We start from the raw sequence: 13,591 nt of genomic DNA, 5'->3' as shown, positions 1-13,591 counted from the left end.
CCTGCTGAAGACCTCATGCACTTCAGCATCAGGGGTAGATACTTGGTTGCCACGCCAGGCGAAGTATTTCTCACTGCACCTTTTAGAAGAGGCTCCTCTTTCTCTGCTGAACAGAGAATAAACCAGAGGGATGCTGGGGGGGGCTGGGACATCTCCTCTGGATGAAGCTTCTGAGCTGATGGGGCTTCCTTGTCTCAATTCTTCCTTCTTAAATACAGTGGTAGTTATGCATGGCTCTTGGCCAGGGGTGTTGTGAGTTAATGTGTGAGGCTCTCTGAAGGCTTGATAAGCTAAGTATTGCTGTCAGCTTAATGAAGGGTGAGTCAGAAATAATAAAAATGGGAGGCGGGCCCTAAATTAAGCCTGGTCTGTAAGCAATTAATTACTAAGTGTTGTTGTAGCTTAGCAGACTCAGAGTGATTATAGGATACAGGTTCATTTTGGAGCAGTCTACATCTGGCCTAAATTCCCAGGTCATACCTCTAAGTTCCAGTCATAATTGGAGCTGCACTATAGTTTTTTTAATCAGGCCTACAGCAAGTCATGAGTGACAGCATAAATCCTTTGCAGATAAGAAAATGTAACTTCCTAATTCTTCAATTAATCTCCATTTCCTCTCTCAATTATCCTCAGAAACTTTCTGAGAGAGTTCTTGTCCAAAACAGTGATTACTCATGGTCTGAAAGCTCTCCCTGAGATGATCTTGGTGCTGGCTGTGACGAACTAAAAAAGAATTTTATGTAACTATTTAAACACTCCCTTCTGTGGAGGAAACACTGGCTTGATAAACTGCCCTGGGAGCTTCCCTGACAGCCAATGTTTGCTTCCAGCCAGCTGATTATTTGTGTTTACTAATCCCAATCTGCCCGCCAACACGTCGGATCACTGTTCTGCAATTCAAACAGCACGGCAAACTCCACTTTCTCCACTAGAAAGGAGCTTCATCTCGTAACCTTGCTCTGTGCTGTGGCTCATTTTAGCAAAGCCAGCATATGGAGAACCTTTATTTAGCCTAAAGGATGATGCTTGTGATTGGAGACTCTTTTTATAGAATTGGGCTGCAGTGTAAGCTGTTATTGATCTGGTGGACTTCCCTCTAGAGCTGCAATGAGAAATTCATGCTGTTAGTTTTGGTGGCAACTGGCAAAAAACAACGGAGTATTTGTGCTTGATGGGTGGTAAAATCCTTTACAGCCTTGCCTTTGTCCTTAATGAGTTACTTTTGTTTGAGAACTCTGTCTTGTAGGAAAAAAAACTTCGGTGCTGCTTTCTTTCCTCCTCCTCCCCTTGAACTGAAGTTACTTGGGTCTTTGTAATGGCAAAACAAAGCCCTCACTTCCACATGAGAATGAAAGATGCACTTGAAACAGGACTTAAGGTTTCTGTAGGACAGTGCGGTGCTTTGCAGGCTGGACTTGAGCAGCGTTGTTCTCTAGAAACCTGATCCAAAGCCAGCTGATATTTGCAGTCTTATTGAACTCTGTAGTCCTGGGATCAGACTCCAGAAAGGTACCTGGGCTTGGATGTGCAAGTGTGGGGACAGGCTCTTGGAGCGGGTGAGGACAGGGCAGTATTGGCGAGGGGTTTGCATACTCTGTGGGGCCTTAGGAGGATGCTGTGCTTTGGTCCCTTGTAAGAAGCCAGAGTTTAAGCTCGTAATGAGCCTGGCAGTAAGCAGGTACAGCAAATATTAGAAGAAGAGCTTTGGTGGAGTGAGGCTGATAGAGCTGGTCAGGTAAATGCTAACTCATTACTTACTTACGGCATGGATATGCTGGGGAGTATTTCAGATGGGGCTGTGCTCCTGTGCAAGTCCCTTGGGGAGCTGATAGCTCTGAGGAAGGTCTTAGGTGCTGTTTCCCCTGTGATTGCTGGTGAGGTGGTGGGAGGAGTGGGAGAGCAGCATTCCTGACAGCAACGTGCTTGCCCCTGTGTTCCTGACAAGGGCAGCCTGCCAGGGAGATCTCTGTCAGCAGCTCGCTAATTTATCATGACAAAATGCAGAAAGGGCAGTGAGCTAGAAAGAATGGAGTTTGTTAACTTGGCGGCTCGTAATGACAACCCAGTGCAACTGAGACAGGTGATAATTCAGGTGGGGTGAGAAAGCAGGGAAAGGATCCAAGTGTTTCTGCTGTAACAAGTTTAGGAAAAGCCTGGAGAACTGAAAAAAAAGAGGGAACAGTTATGTGCACTTATCGCAAATAAATCTTGGTGCTCTGGTGCCTAGGTCTGATTTTACAGCGGTGAGGGAGTACAGGATGCGAGCAGGGTAGTGCTGTGCAGGGCTGAGGAGAGCATGAACACTTGTTCTTGTGCCCAGCTGATCTAAAGAACAGAAACCAGGGGCAGCACGGCTGCGGGGTCTGTAAGGTAATGTCCCATGTCAGCCCATAAGGAATTTGGCAAACGGGTTAAGAGTTATGAATGTTATAAACTGTCATCAGCAGAATATGGGCTGGTAGGTGCATAGTTGCTGACTTGCACTTTGGGGGCTGGCTGTTTGCCTGCCTTCACCCAGCAATCGCTCCTCCACTGCCTCTTTCCTCCTTTGGGCTGCCTGCCTGCTGCTTCTCACCCCTTCTTTCCTCCTGTCTGTCATGACATTTCCTGAAGTGCTCCTTTATCCTCCACTCCCTCCAGCAGTGCTTGCCCTCTCCTGGCTATGGAAACCCTGAGAATGGCTACTCTGACCAGTCCTGCTCAGGGTAGTTATAACTACTCACTAACCATCTACTTCCTAACCACTAGTTATAACTACCCTGAGTTATTTTTATTGAAAAGGAAAATGCTCTTTCCTGCTCTGTGAATCTTTTCTCTACTTCTTGGAAGATCTAAACTGGTCTGATTTCTTTTTCTGTCCTCTTATTTTATCTTGCAATCTTTCCTTACTAGGAATAAGAGTGTGAAATATGGCACAGCAGAACTTCATTAGGTGGCCAGACACAAATGGATCAGCATATGTGTCTAAGAAAGCACTTCCCTTGTTGCTGCAAGGGCCTCCCTAAGCACGTAGCCTATGCCAGCATTCCTGTAAGTGCTTTGCCAAGAAAGAGAGAGCAATCTGGATTTGTAGGGTTGCTTCTCAGCACTGGCAGTGAGATGGTGATGTGCTTCTGAGCAGCTTTTGGCAGCATTGCCTTGCTGACTTGCTCTGCTCGTGGTTCTGAGCACACCTGTAGCATCTGGGGGAAATGCAGCCTCTCCGAAAGTGCTGCACCACTGTGGTGGGGCTCGCAGCCACATTTCCAGATTCCTGTTCCTCCTCCTTTGGTCTGTTCCTGCTCCCATCTCCTTTTTTCTCTTTGTCTGTCTGGCCATTTATTTGGGTGAATTGTTGGGAACTATCTCTGAAGTTTCTAGGCTGTGCTTGAAATAACATGTTACGCTTCTCTCTATCTACTCAACTGTGAAACACAGTCCCTCCTGCAACCCCCCTCTCCATCTGAGTTAATTATTAAAATCCTGCTGGTAAGGCATATGAGCATCTGTCTGTCCAGCTGCCATGCTGATCGACTCGTAGTCATGCACTTGAGAAACATTCAGGGAGGTTTGAGGAATTAGTGTTGTGTATTTCAATGTATTCCTTTGTCTTTTCCCTTTGGAATTATTCATCTTGGGATGGTGAATTTTTTTTACCCTTCCTTTATATTCTCTGTTGTCTGCTTGGTGCTTTGATCTGAATCCAGAGCTGCTATGGTGGTCTAAATCTCCTCTTGAAATGGAGGCAGCCCTTTTTAGTCAGGTATTCGTATTCCAGAGAACCTGGACAGCATCTTGGAATGAATTTGTACCTGGAAAAAATAGTGCGAGGAGGATGGATAAATGCACACATAATTACAACTGTCCCTCGACTCCATCTAAATTTAGACACTGGAAGCCTTGGATTTGGCCTTTAAATGCTGTGGCATTGTCAAAAAGCCTGCTGAGACACAACAAAAGTGCTTCTCTGCTGTCTCAGGGTGACACAGCTATTCAGCACACGACTAAAAGATAAACATTATATTTCCTATTTTGATAAGAAATGTTTCCAACTGAAAAGATTTAGACTTACTCTGTCATCAAGCTCTGGGGGCTCCCATACAGGGTTCAATTTGTTTCCAGAGCCATTATATTGCTGGCTTGCCTGCTAATTAGGGAAATTTGGGGGAGGTGGTTCAGAAAGCTGTTAACAAGAAGAAATAAAACCACCTCTGATAGTGTCCCTTAGAAAATAATTTCAGAACAGCTTTCAGAAGGCTGTTTTAGAAAGAACACAGCTGGCGGTGTGGGTGTCAGAGGTAGGTGTGAGTTTCCCCGTGGGGCACAGTGGGGTGAGGCTGGGAGTGGAAAATAGCCTCTGTAAAATGTAGGTACTACAGTTTTAGTGCCGTTGTCTTCCTTCTCACGCTGATGGCAACCAGGTGGTAGAACAGTTCAGAGTGGTGTGTGATTTTTCTGGCTGGCCTTCAACATCCTCCTGAGAAGGAAGGAGCTCGTATCACTTTGGGCTCACATTTCTCTCCAGGCTGAAGGTTAGAGAGGAAGCGCTAGCTCTTCAAACAGTCAAGAAAGAAGGGGGAGTGCGGTTACACACGGATCACTCTCCCTGCTGCAGGGCTTGCTCGCTTGTGGGGTTCATTAACATCATCCAACCTGCATAGCACTTTTGGGAGTATTTGAGTGTGTTTAGACTTCAAATGCATTGCAGAAAGGCTTTGGGAAACAGCTGTTTCCTAAACTTTCCTGCAATTAGTTCTTTTCTCCTGATTTTATGATGTTGTTCCTATTTCGTAGTTTCACTTCTCTTCAACCCTTTCCTAGCAAATGAAGCTGGCAAACTGCAGAAGACATCCTGGGATTCTTTTTTTTCTCCCCTTACTCTCCCAGGAAGCACTGAGCAACTGAAGGTCAATAAAGTGATTTTCCTGAATGCTCTTTTACTGTGCCCCATCAGTGCAAGTATCCTCCGAGGACATCCAGCCAGGGACACAAGCAAAGGAACGGCATTGCTTTGGATGTTGAGACCCTTTCATTCACGCTGTCCCCATGCCTGGCAGTGCTCCAGACAGATGCTTGTTCAGAAAGGTGTCTCTGTGAACGTGAGGGCATCCACAGTCCCAGTGTGCAATCAGTATTCGTTTTACATCTGTGAGATGGATGGCTCATGTGCGTGAGTCGCTGTGGTGCTTTTAGAATCCAAATGTGCTCAGTTTTTCCAATCTGTTCTTAACTGGAGTACATTTTTTTTTCTTGCACATTGCTGGAGCGTGATTGTAGGCAAAAAGCAGTGAGTGCTGTTTAGGACCTCCTGTTCCTCCACCTGCCTACCTCCAGCCCAGCACCTGCTCTGCTTTTTCAGGCTTAATTCACAAGCAAGTTCAGCTTCTGCAGCAAAGTTAAGCCAGACCCAACTCTGTAAGGACTGAAGGAAGATTGAAGAAGGAACGCAGCCGGTTTCTTCCTTTGCCAAATTCTTGTAGAAGCCTCTGTAAGGAGCAGAGAAGGCGCTGAGGGGGCTCTTTGCATCAGTGAGGCAGAAGGTTTGGGAAGGCACCATCTGTGAGCTGGGAGAGGGAAGCCCTGGGGACCGAGGTTAAGAGTAGATCCTGCAGTGCCCTGTGGAACAGCTTTGTTTCCGTGCTAATTGGGTGAAGCCCCAGGCAAGGAAATGGGAATTGAGTCCTTTTTTCCTTGAGAAGGGTGATTCTTTCCCTCTCTTATGAGAGGGAGAGGAGCCCAGCAGCTTGGAGGTGACTGTCTCCAGGAGGAGAAGCCTTTTCTGGGGAAGATCCTTGTGTCTCAGAACGAAGTTGGGAGAGAAAGAACAAGCTTTACAGAAAAGATGCAGTTTGGTGGGTACGCAGGATGTCTGTGGGCTCCTGAAGAGCAGTGCCCAGCAGAGGGAGCAAGCCAAAGACGACTCTGCCAAAATTGTGAGAAGCTGGAAGAGCAAACTGTCTCTAGAAATGTAGACAGCACAGCAGCCTGCACTGTGTGTGTTATCCAGTAGCTGCCAATCTAATAATTACTCCCCATAGCCTTTAAAATGCAGACAGCTCCCTTTAAACTCCCAACTGTTAATAGAGTTTTCCCTATTGTCTTTGCTATTCAGGCTGCTTTTGCACTGGTGCCACACTTCATCTCTGTGCCCTCCTCCATCTACCATAAAACATGTCCCATCTGTTGTGGTGATTATGTCAGGAGTTTGGCAGCTGTCCTTTCACTTAATTGTCCACATTTCTTAACATGTGCTTCCTGCAGCATATTTTAATAACAGCTCTGCAAACCGTTTTTTGAGTATCTGTGGTGGAGTGGAGGGTACCAACACAATGTGCATAGCAGGGCACTTGGTTTCTATTCACATGTTCCCTGGCTGGCATTCAAATTTTCTGCTCTTGTAACTCAAGTTTGCCCCTGGATACAAACACAGGCACAGAAAAGTGTATCTGCAGGACTACCTGGCTGGGCTCCCTGTATTGGCAGTGGAGACAAGTCCTTTCTCCAGAGGGTAATTCAGAACAGGAGCTTCGATTCGCAGCTCTGAATCTGTTTTTCCCTCTTGACCCTACAGGGAGCTGAGGCAAAGGAGCTGCCCTGTGAGGTTTCCCATGGCAGAAAGTGTGAATGCCCCAAGCTCTGACTGCTGCTGCTCTGGGAGCTGCTTCTTTCCTACAGGGACTGTGTAGGACCCTGGTATATGGAGAGGTGCTAAAACTTCTAGTTAGGTTGGGTGTGTATATCCAGTACCAACACCAGGTTATTTCTACTCTGTAGAGACATATAGATTCTCTGCCTCATAATTTTATAATCAGTCCTTCAGAATAACACTTCCAAGCCCTTTATTTTGTGGTTAAAATGGTTGTTGATCCCACATCAAAGTGACCTGAGAGTGCTGCTGGGGCACCCACCACTTAGCACTCATCCGTGAAGTGATGTGGCTGATCTGTTCAGCCAGTTCCAAGTTTATTATCTGCAGGGAGGGCTTTGCCATGTCCTGTAAGTGCAAAATCCCGAAGCTCTCCCGGGTACTCCAGTGAGTACCACTCTTTTCTCAAGTGCGAGGAAAGTGTTGTCATTTTCAAATGAGCACCTGGTTGCACACCAGACTTCTGCACTCCTTGTGTTGCGTTCCACTCTGTAACCCCCACAGGGGCATGGTTTAAATTATTGAACTAGCAAAGACGAGAAGAGCAATACAAAAATACTCTCTCAGGGTAGAGATGATAAGGAATTGCTGGGGAAGTGTTTGCAAGAAGCTGTGATCATCACTGGGAGGTCAGCTCAGCTGGGTAATCTGACCTGTGGCTGACTGTTTAAGGTCAACAGAAGATGCAGAAGCACTGTATGTAAAGAGTGTGGAAGGAAATCAGACAGAAATGGTACAGGAACTTGTTAAATATGCTAAAAGCTAGGAACAGAGAAAGATATGTCGGGTTTTGAAACTCATGTTGGGAGTTGTGAAGTTCATATTCTTCAGTTCTCTGTGCTGGGAGGAGCATACCCATAACACGTGATTCTGTGCCAGGATGCTTAGTGCTGCTTTGTTTACCTCTTTCTTCTAGATTTGCAGGGCTACTCTCCCAAATCCAAAACTTGAGAGTTCTCTTCTGGGTGCAGGGACCACTATTCAAAGTATTCTTGGGTGTGCAGCCTAGAAACTGTCTTTCTGCTTTAGAAGCTGCTCAGACCTGCTTCCAAAATATGTGAAGTGATAGTGAAATAGATTTGTTGGAGTGTTGCGGGACTGCCTCAGGAATGGTTCCCACCACAGAGCCTGCCTGTGAAACACTTCTTAATAAGGAACATAAAGCCAATGTATTTTGATCTGTGCTAGCATTTCTTGAGCGTGAGGATCTCTGGAACTTCAGGTTTTCCACTGATTTAATATGTTCTCAATTTGACAGCATGTCCAACACACAATAAATGGAGATGTCTTTGCAACTTTTCTCTTTAGGACAGTGAACTCTTGACGTTCAACATCTCCCGGCATCAGTCATGGTGGAGTGAAAACGGTCCCGGCTGTGTAAGGAAGGAGGCTTCAATGTCTGGCATCAAAGGGCTGGACAGCCACTCCTACGTCTCTGTGATAGGCTGTGCCCTGGAGTATCGGTACATCGAGGTCATGCACAGCTCCTTCCAGATCCTGATCGCAGTGAGTACATCGCTGAGAGTGCCATGGGGTAGCAGTTGTTGAGGAGATGCTCTTTGGTTTTGGTTTTTTCCTCTTATTCCACATGACTTAGTGATGGGTGGTGAAGCACGTATGGGCACATTTGTTGCGAAGAAATAAAAGGGAGAAGATCCTTATCTCCAGAAAATGAAACAAACTTAAAGAAGCAGAAGGCAGCATATTTTCTTTCTGCTGACACCAAAGATATATGCACTGAATGCTTTCATCAAGTCTTTCCTCACTGGAGTCTTCCACAGGCTTTTTAAAGTGCTCTGCAGTAATTCAGTGTCTGTGATGTTCACTGTTAATTGATTGTTTCTCCCTTGTCTGTGAACTTAACTGAAACAAAACGTCCATTGTCCCCCTTACTACTTCGGTGCTCTTGCATTTTGTAGCTGCATTAGAGTTAGCAGCCTGCATCTTCCTAATCTGCTTTGGTTTGTTACTCTGTGGTTAAAGGTTTTAAGTACAAACGGACATGGACTGGCGAAATGTTCACATTTCAGTTTTCAGTTTTGGCTTAAAAAAGAAGGATGACTTGCCCTGATTAAATGGTAAAGGATAACAAAGAGAGAAATTCCATGCTTCTGAGTGCCAAGTACTTCTCTGCACGTTTTCGGTACAACTTTCCACTGTCTTGATCCTGCATTTCCTATTAGCTGGGATGATCTGTGTGACCCAGTGAACTGCAGGGAGGGGGGAAGACTCAGTCCCCTTTCATGCCATGTCACAAAAAAAGAGGCAGACGGAGAAGCTCCTGTTTCCTGAGCTGGACGCACTCCCTGGCGTGTGTGCTGGCTGTTAATATTTAGTTCCCCTTCAGGGAAAATGATCTGCATTAAACTGTCTGAGTTGCTTCGGTGCATGTATATGAAAGAGGCAAACCTGTGTCTCCAGAAGTATAGAGCCTGTTGTCTATTTATATAAAGAGCTTTATAAAGGGCCGTTAGCTGGAATGGGATTGCTGCTGCTGAGCTGGTGCTGTTCCTGAGTTTGGTGAAACAACTGTCAGACTTTGAAGCCAGAACATCCCAGAGTTTTAAAGTGCAGGATTGTGTCACTGTTAGCATCCTTCCTGAATGCCCAAGCTGGCACCAGCCCCTACGCCCCAGGCAAGAGGTTCAGCCAACAAATGGGCCTGAGTTTGTTTGGAATAAAGCTTTGGTTTATGGCAGCTTACTAACTTAGGCACATGGCCCTGAGCTAAGTGATCACACTGATGTATAGGAGTCTGTGTCTCTGTGAGTGCTTTCTCCTTTGCTTCTTCTCAAAGGCACATGACAATATTCTCTGTGCATCTGCAAAACACCACAAAGGACCAGATGGGGAGACAGAGCGGGGAGCTATAAGATAAAATAGGATTTGGGTAAATATTTTCTCTCTCCTTGAGATTTAAGTTGCAGTGGATTTCAGAATCCTAAGCCCTGGAAATGAGGGTAGAATACTTGTACGCAAGAAAGCCATATGGGCTGAGCTATGCAGGATGAACTAATTTCTACTTGTCCTGTAATAAAGGTAGAGTATTGCAGCCCCAGGCCTGTAAGTCCTGTCAGCTTTGAAATATTCATATAATTTTGTCATGTAGCAGGAGAAATAGAGCTTTTCCTCTCTGCTTTGCTGAGGTAAGGCAGAAAGCAAGCTTTCCCACCTTTTCACTCAGACCTTCCCTGAAAACAGTCAGCCACTTCTCTCCCTTTTAAGTCTCTGAGGGTCAAACTCTTTGATCCCTGCCAGCATCTTTTTCTGTTCTCTTTATCTCATTTTAAGGCAGATTTTATTACAGGCTGCTGTCCTTTCCAGAGTGCCTGGCAGGTACTGTGCTGCACATCAGCAGGGAGATCAGATCGATAGTATGAAAAACATGACTGGGAACTTGAAGGCTCAGGGGATGCACCAAGGGACATGACCTAGTTCCCTCCTTGTCTGCCATGCATTTGAGACCAGAATAGTCAGTTCCCTGTTAAGAAGGGCAAAGGACAGGCAAAACTGTGCTTTCTATAGGTTTTTTGCTTTGCCTAATGATCTTTAGAAGTTGTGAGGTGGGGGTTTGTGGTTTGGTTTTTCTTTGGTTTGTTTTTTTTCAGATATTGTAGTGTGAGATCCGTGTTCTTTACCTGTGGTACCCAGCTGTGGACACTTTGGTTGTTTTCTGGAAATACCAATTCCTTGCGACTACTGAGGAACTGTAGTGTACCATATTGTGTACTTGGGGTGATGCTCACTGAATTCAGTCTTGCATGCCAAAGGAGAGGGAAAGCAAACCTGAACCCATATGGTGAGCACAGTGTTGGCTGTCATCTTGACTCCTGCTGACTGTATTCTCCTGCTCCTGGGTATACACTTGAAGATACATAAGGTCTCAGTCTGCTTTTGCTCTGAGCTTGTCTGTACTCCTTGAAGGCAAAAGCAACTCCTTTAATCTTGAATGCTATCAAACCTGGTTATATCAGTCACCATACAAGTAGCTGTAGGACCCAGTACAAAAATCATTCTCAATGCTTTAGTGCAGAACACAATGGAGGAAGAAGCGTGTTGTAACAACATCTTAAAGTCTGTACTGTTATAGAAATGTCACTGTAAAACTAATCCTACCAACCCACTCAGGAAATGCAACACCACCTACTTTGTCAAGAAAAAACAAATCTGCTTTGATCTTAGCAAGGATTCATTTTGCATCCCCTGAACTTGCCAGCCAGCAGGGAGAGGAGCGATTTTTAGTTTTGAAATACCTGGCATAGCTCTGGGCTGTCCATATGGTAGTTCTGGGAGTCGGGAGGGCGACGCTTTTCCTGAGGCTCCATTGAATGGGGTGGAAATTGGAAATGTCTTCCCAACCGAGAGAACTCACTGCCTGCCTGTCTGCTGTTTTCATTCAGACTGACAGGTTGGAAGGTTCCCAGGAAAGCGGCAATGCAAGCCTTGACAGCAGATGTTATGTGAGAAGCAACGTGCAAGAGATGCTTTGCTGTTGGCAGAAGCTAGATTTTCAGTGGTCATAATTGCATCCAAAGAACAAAGAAGGTTGAGGAATCAAAGGATTTTGATTGTCTCTTTTTGGCTCTCTGGTCACAATAGCTCTTTGACAAGCTTGCTTTTCACTTTCTTGTAGCAGATCTCTCTCCATTTTCTGACTTGCACTGAGGACAGCATAAACACTCCATTGGCTCTGATTAGAAGTGAAACCTAGAATACATCTGCCCTGAGGGAGGAGACTCTGCACAGATTCTCTGTGGTGGAAAAACCAATGGCAAGTTTTTTCTGTTGAGAAGAGTTGAAGAGCCCAGAATCTTCTCTAGGACAGATGTAGACTAAAGCTAAGATTTTACACAAGCAACAGTAACACCTCCTAAAACTTGCCTTCCCATCCTTCGTGTGTTTTGCACGCTCACAGCCAGCTAGTCGCTTTCTGTAGATCTTGCTGTAATTCAGTTTTTCTGGCTCCAGCTCTTTAGTCTGATGCTGCTGCTTTATGAACACTTTTCAACTTTCACAAAAAGTGAACTTCAGGTGACTGAGGGGCAGAGGGATGCACAGGCTTATGTTTTCCTTATTCCCTTTGGGCACGCTTGTCTCCTCCTGTCTATTCTGCACTGTTCATTTGCCTGCAGACTGCTTGGGACATCCCAGCTCCATCCTCTTTTGTTCGGCAGTGTGTGCATTCCCAGGCTGTCTGACAGGCTGACTGAACACACCTGCCTACAACATGTGTTTGTAATAAAAACCTTAATCGGATACTTCTGCAGCCTGTAGGAAGCTGGTACTGAACATGCAGAACAAGTAGAGAAACCGCAGCAGAGGCTAAAGCCTAAGGACATTCTTTAGGGAATTAGAGCAATAGCTTAGTGTCAGTTTACATCACTGACATTTTCCCTCCTTTTCCACCTCCCCTACATAATTTGCAAAGATCTAAGAATTATTGCTATTTCCCTGGGAACAGTAGAGCTTAAAACCCTCTTTTGTCTTGAAATCAGCAACCAAAATGGCATTTTGAGCAAGAGTGAAATTACTACCAAATTCTTGGCCTCTGTGAAACCTTCTGTTAATTGCTGCTAAGCTTGGTGATATGTGGGGACTTGATACTTCTTCATCAAGGATGCAGTCAGAAAGGAACCGTTGGTGTCTCTTGGAATCTGCTTATCCCATTCTGGTGGACTCTTCCAGTGAAAAGGACTGGACAATAGGAGCACCATTTCTCCTCTGTAGCTATATTTCATTCATAGTTTATGCAGAAGGTGAAAGTTGAGGAGTCCCATGAGTTCGTTTCATCCCTGAGGTGACAGAGGTAATTATAGTTTAGGTCAGCCCATATAAAAATGCAATTCATGTTTGGTACATGTCTCCTCTCCTTGCCACTGAAACTCTCCTGTTCCGCACAGGTCACAAGACAAGCAAAACTTCTTTGAATAAAATGTACCATAAAATGAACTATTTTTTATGGATGAAAGCCATCTAAAGAGGGAATGGTGTTTAAAACTTACTTTTGATTCACTTTATAATCCAAATCTCAAATAAATCCAGGAGATAAAAGAAATAAACAAGAAAATCCTCCACTCAAATGGAGCTGGAATTTGAGATTTAGGGGAGTTCACCTGAATCACTAGCTTATTTTTGATTTGTTTGCTTTTCTGAATGCAAAAGGTCACCTTAGTCATAAAAGCAAAAATGTGCATGGTGAGAGGAATGATGGTTGAGGGTTATGGGGCATTAATTTCTGTGCAAAACAAACTTCCCAAGTCAATCTTACTGCTTGCTTGGTGCTCCTGAACCATGAACAATTTTCAGGGTTTTAACAGGTTTCCCGTGACAGTAAAGCTGATAATCTTTCATGCACTCTGCCCATAAACTGGGCAGATAAGTAATTTTCATTGTTAATACTATCAGGAGTTCCCTGACACAGATATTGCATAACGTTTGTGTGTACATATTATAGAGTATAATAATAATGAATGGATTCAGGGCTGCCACTTTGCATGGCTATTAACCCAGAGTTCCTACTCAGAGGCATGATGGAAATCTGGGGAAAGAGAAAACCTTCCTAGAGTGCCGTTGGAATCAGGGCACGCATTCAAGATGCATCTTTCCTGCGTGAATATTTGTGTGTATGTAAATTCCATTATTGGACCTTATATCCTGCAAAATGTCAAAAGGCTGGATCTTCAAGCTACAGAAATGTTAGAGCAAGTGCAAGAATGTGTGTAAACACACTCCTAATTTGATCTGAGGGTGAGAGCAAACCACTTATGTAGGAGACCAGAGCATGCAGACGGGTGGTTAGACACATCACTAAGTGCCAGGACCGCTTGAAGCTGAAACACTCTGTTTTCCCAAGAGCACCTCTAAGAGTTGACATCGTTATCTACCACAGCCCAGCTGATGAGCGCTGATTGGTGATTTCCCCGCCGAGGCGCAAGGCAGCGGGGAGCAGCCCCGGGGCTGCCTCAG

General features: G+C 45.1%; 1 protein-coding gene across 1 annotated transcript in view; it reads left to right on the top strand.

Moving 5' to 3' along the window:
- NKAIN4 (Na+/K+ transporting ATPase interacting 4) overlaps positions 1–13,591 on the top strand; it is a gene marked incomplete at its 5' end in the record, with an annotated part of 25,723 nt that overhangs the window by 1,365 nt on the left and 10,767 nt on the right. Inside the window, one exon of the mRNA XM_010182499.1 lies at positions 7,934–8,131. Within this exon, the coding sequence (XP_010180801.1) occupies positions 7,934–8,131 (198 nt within the window). The remainder of the gene's footprint in view (positions 1–7,933; positions 8,132–13,591) is intronic.

This window comes from Mesitornis unicolor, unplaced genomic scaffold (genome assembly GCF_000695765.1).
Source record: "Mesitornis unicolor isolate BGI_N332 unplaced genomic scaffold, ASM69576v1 scaffold30154, whole genome shotgun sequence".
NCBI classification, from domain to species: Eukaryota; Metazoa; Chordata; class Aves; order Mesitornithiformes; family Mesitornithidae; genus Mesitornis; species Mesitornis unicolor.
This window is presented reverse-complemented; position numbering and strand designations above follow the sequence as displayed.